We start from the raw sequence: 4,938 nt of genomic DNA on the forward strand, positions 1-4,938 counted from the left end.
CACTGAGGAATTGCTGGTATTTATAATAGCCGAAGCAATTGCAAAGTACAGCATACAGGAAGTAGACTTAGATGGTGAGATGCTAACTAAAGAGGTCATCCCGCATAACCTTTTCCCCAGCTCCATGCCGAATTGACTGAGAGTGATTGGCCGCTCGGCATCTAACGGCATTGGGGCCATGGGCGGCCGGCGGTACGGGGCAGCAGGGGGGTTGAAGCTCTACCTACAGCTGCTTTACCCCACCTCCGCTGTCGCTCTGGGAACTGCTCATCCAGATCCTCTGTCTGTCTATAAGGACGGCTTCCATTTATAAGACCCGGGGCACCGCCCTATACTGACACCTACATGTACATACATGCACCTGGTCAAGCTGAGTGGCTGATTGTCGACGAGTTCGTTGGGGAAGCAGCGCATTGAATCCATTCAGCCTATATCCCGTGTGCCTGCCGACCTATACGACACCTTATCTACATCTATATCTCTCCTTCTCTCCCGGCCTCTTCTAATACAGCCCACGATGCGTCGTTTGGTGACCCGAGGCATCTCTGCCAGCGCAGGCCGCTCGTCCCAAATCGCCGCTGCCGCTCCTCGAGCTTCTGCTCCTCTCATTGCTTCCAGCTCCGCCAGAATGTCCGTCCCATCCTCGTCCAAGTCCGCCTCGGCGTCCGCGACCAGGAGGTTACACGCCACGGCCCGGCACCTCAACGCCGCGCTGGCCTCCACGGCGACCAGCTACCCGACAACGCACGAGCGCATCGCCAAGGTCGAGGACACGCCCTACTTCATCGACAACAAGTTCGTCCCCTCCGCCACCAAGCAGTTCATCGACCTGTACGACCCCGCCACCAACAACCTCGTCACCCGCGTGCCCCAGAGCACCGACGAGGAGCTCCGGGCCGCCGTCGCCTCCGCCGAGAAGGCCTTCCCCGCGTGGCGTGCCACCAGCGTGCTCGCCCGCCAGCAGATCATGTTCAAGTTCGTGTCCCTGATCCGCGAGAACTGGGACCGTCTGGCCGCCAGCATCACCCTCGAGCAGGGCAAGACCTTTGCCGATGCCAAGGGCGATGTCCTCCGTGGTCTTCAGGTCGCCGAGGCGGCGTGCGGTGCCCCCGAGCTGCTGAAGGGCGAGGTGCTCGAGGTGGCCAAGGATATGGAGACGAGGTCTTACCGGGAGCCGCTTGGTGTGGTTGCGGCTATCTGCCCATTCAGTGAGTGCAATTGGTTTCGCATGCCAGGTTCCGGGATGAACACACGCTGACAGATGCATTTATATAGACTTCCCCGCTATGATTCCCCTTTGGTCTATTCCCATTGCTACCGTGACCGGCAACACCCTGATCCTGAAGCCTTCTGAGAGGGATCCTGGTGCTGCCATGATCCTCGCGGAGCTCACTCAGAAGGCAGGCTTCCCTGATGGCGTTGTTAACATCGTCCACGGTGCCCACCGTACCGTTGACTTCATCCTCGACGAGCCGACTATCAAGGCTGTCTCTTTCGTCGGTGGTAATAAGGCCGGCGAGTACATCTTTAGCCGAGGCTCAGCCAACGGCAAGCGTGTACAGGCCAACCTTGGGGCTAAGAACCACGCTGCCGTCCTACCGGACTGCAATAAGAACCACTTCTTGAACGCTGTTGTTGGTGCCGCCTTTGGCGCCGCTGGGCAGCGATGCATGGCTCTCTCTACCCTAGTAATGGTTGGAGAGACCAAGGAGTGGCTGCCGGAGCTGGCTGAGCGAGCCAAGGGACTGTCAGTGAACGGCGGCTTTGAGCAGGGTGCAGACCTTGGCCCCGTCATTTCCCCCCACAGCAAGGAGCGCATCGAGTCACTTATCAAGAGCGCTGAGGAAGAGGGCGCCCAGATCCTCCTCGACGGCCGCGGCTTCAAGCCCGAGAAGTACCCCAACGGCAACTGGGTCGGCCCGACCATCATCACCAACGTGACCAAGGACATGAAGTGCTACAAGGAGGAGATCTTCGGACCCGTGCTGGTGTGCCTGAACGTCGACACGCTCGACGACGCGGTCGAGCTGATCAACGCCAACGAGTACGGCAACGGCGTGGCCATCTTCACGCGCTCCGGCCCCACCGCCGAGACCTTCCGCCGCAACATCGAGGCCGGCCAGGTCGGCATCAACGTGCCCATCCCCGTGCCCCTGCCCATGTTCTCCTTCACCGGCAACAAGAAGAGCATCGCCGGCGGCGGCGCCAGCACCTTCTACGGCCGCCCCGGCATCAACTTCTACACCCAGCAGAAGACGGTCACGGCGCTGTGGCAGAGCGCGGACGCCATCAGCACCAAGGCGGACGTGGCGATGCCGACTCACAGCTAGGCTGGGGACTGGGAGAGCTGAGGATGAAGGTTTTTTTTTGTCAATTTGGATAAAATTGGGATCTGCTAGAATGACTAGTTACCTATGGTAATTACTGTGAGGACGGAGCACTGTAAATAATACTACTTATGATCCTACTTAGGTAGTGAATATAAACTGGATCGTCATTGGGATTAGATAGTCAGAATCGTGTATAAAATTGGAAAAGTTATGTGACTTGTTCATGTTTGTGAGATTCATCAACAAGGGAGTGATTTCGGTGATAATGTTGTGTCGCTGGTAGCAATACACTTTGGTGAGGTCTGTCAAGCGAGCAAGTTGAACAAAACACTAGAGACCAAATAGAAACATCATTCCATCCACACACAAGCACAGTCAAGCACTCAACATTCTATCAACCTCAATATTTCTCCTAATTTCGGGAGGAGGAAAGAACCTCTAACATTCTGAGTGCTCGAGTTTTGCCTCTAGAGATGCGCTTGCCACTCTGAAACATATGACTTGGATCAGAGTCGTCATCTTCAGACCTGGTTTTATCTCCGGCATCCTTCAACCATAAGATCGGGAAGGCAGTCTTCAACTCTAACGCGACGATGGATATCATCCATCTTCCACATGATCTATTTCTACTCATCATCGCTCATCTCTGCCCCCGAGATGCCATCTGCTGCCGGGGGGTGTCGCGCAAGTGGCGGCACGCCTTCACCAACAGTGAGCTCTCGCTGACGCTGCTCCGATGGCATTTCCCACGGTGCCGCGAGCTGCGACTAGCCGCCTCAGCCGCAAGCTTCAGGGCCGCCGCCGCTGCCGGAGAGCTTGGGGTCCCGACGACGGATGAGCTCGACGTGGAGCTACAGCTCGAGCTCGAGAGGGCCGCCGGCGGGGACCGCGACTGGGCGCCCGTCTTTGCCGAGGTGGCCCGCCGATACCACCACCTCCGGACGGCGACGCCGGCCGCGACGGAGAGGATCGACATCCAGAAGAGCCAGTGGCGGTTCTTCGGCGTCGGCACGTGGAATCGCTACCTGCGCCTGGACGACAAGACGGCGCCGTTCCACTACGCCGACCCGCGGTGGGCGTATAGCCAGGAGGACGGCGTCCTGGTGTATCAGTCGGTGCCGCCGCCCGAGGACGACAAGCTGCCGGGCGATGGGATCATGGCTACGGGAGGGAGGCGGCCGCGGAATGATGCGGCTGCTGCTACGCATGGCTACATCAATGATACGGATATGTACGGCCATCCCTTCCGGCTGTTGGATCTGGCGACTAGACAGGAATATCGAGTCCCGTTCCATTCGTCCAACAAGATTGTTAGGAGGGTGCGGCTTGCAGATGGGGTTCTCATATTTGAGTGGTGTGAAGAGCTACCCTACCACGATCTGAACGATCGCGAGGCTGTTCATCGACATTACACTACAGCTTTTGATGTGATCCGAGAAAGATCCGTTCCGGATGATGTATCGGAGCAGGTGTCATCGTCATCAGCAAGCCAGCCTACCGGGACAACAAAAGCGAAAGACAAGACCTGGCATCTGCCCAACGGAAAACAGGAAAGTGCAAGACCAGACACTCTTCCACCCCCATGGACTTGGAAAATCACATTTCGCTCCGAATGGAAGATGCACTTTCTAGGCCTTCCATTGAACAGGACAGATCGATTCTTCAGCGCGCATACATCTACCCATTACGCTCTATATGTCTGGCAGCCGAACAGATCTCCGTGGGGCGAAGATGACCCGATAGAGCTGCTTACGATTTGGGACATCTCTTCGCCATCGTCATACAAGCCGTCTGAGGATCCTTCCGGGAGACAGAGACCAGACGATCTCATCCTCAATATTAGTCTATCAGGCATCCACCCTCAACCAGCACCAGTCCCAGCAAACAGCACCAAAGACGCAGGCTGTGGGCCACGCCTTATACGGAGGATGACATGGCGGGACCTCGAGTTTTACGGCATTCGACAGCGCACGACGCCAAAGCTGCGCGGGCTAAGCCTAGATTATCACAATGTATACATCGTGGAGGAAGAACACCGCTGGGCCCAGGGCCAGCACAGCAGCCTAAGCCCACCACGTGTGCACCAGGTCAAGAGCACGGCGATCCCCGTCATTCCGGGTCCGCCGCGTGGTGTCACGGAGCGCTCTAGTCCGCCCAGCCCCGACAAGACCGAGTTTGCCCCGGAGCAGGAGGACGACGACGCCGAGGAGCCGGCAACGCGTCTCCACCCGCTATCCCAGGCCCAGCGCGCCCCAGCAGCGACAGACTCGGACGACGGCGCAACCGCGACTTCGAGCCTGTCTGCTGCGAGCGTGGCTGGTTCAGCTCACAGCAACCACATCAATGGCGTGCACCACCGCCCGCTGCCGCCGCCCGTCGAGGGCCCGCGCTGGGTCGACGAGTGCGGCGCCGACGGCGACGTCAACATGTCGTTCTGCTGGCGCGCGCAGGTGCTGAGCACGGCACGCACACCCGACGGCATGGCCGCGACCGCGATCCCCCTCGTCCGCGAGCAGAGCCTCTGGAGCCGCAGCCGCGGCGCCCAGCGGTGCAACGACGCGACCTTCACAGCCCCCTTCGCGGCCACGGCGGCGGCGGCGGCAGCGGC

At 58.9% G+C, this 4,938-nt stretch overlaps 2 protein-coding genes across 2 annotated transcripts in view; both read left to right on the plus strand.

Moving 5' to 3' along the window:
* Window positions 1-628: 628 nt before the first annotated feature.
* Window positions 629-2,330, plus strand: UCRPA7_7725 (putative methylmalonate-semialdehyde dehydrogenase protein; the record flags this gene model as incomplete). Its single annotated transcript, XM_007920246.1, has 2 exons — window positions 629-1,208; window positions 1,276-2,330. 2 exons carry the CDS (start codon window positions 629-631, stop codon window positions 2,328-2,330), a joined length of 1,635 nt encoding a protein of 544 aa, XP_007918437.1.
* Window positions 2,331-2,923: 593 nt separating this feature from the next.
* UCRPA7_7726 (putative f-box domain protein) overlaps window positions 2,924-4,938 on the plus strand; it is a gene marked incomplete at both ends in the record, with an annotated part of 2,662 nt that continues 647 nt past the window's right edge. Inside the window, 2 exons of the mRNA XM_007920242.1 lie at window positions 2,924-3,561; window positions 3,979-4,878. Of these exons, the coding sequence (XP_007918433.1) occupies window positions 2,924-3,561; window positions 3,979-4,878 (1,538 nt within the window). The remainder of the gene's footprint in view (window positions 3,562-3,978; window positions 4,879-4,938) is intronic.

The sequence above is a fragment of the Phaeoacremonium minimum genome (genome assembly GCF_000392275.1).
Source record: "Phaeoacremonium minimum UCRPA7 unplaced genomic scaffold PA7_03_scaffold_544, whole genome shotgun sequence".
Lineage (NCBI taxonomy): Eukaryota > Fungi > Ascomycota > Sordariomycetes > Togniniales > Togniniaceae > Phaeoacremonium > Phaeoacremonium minimum.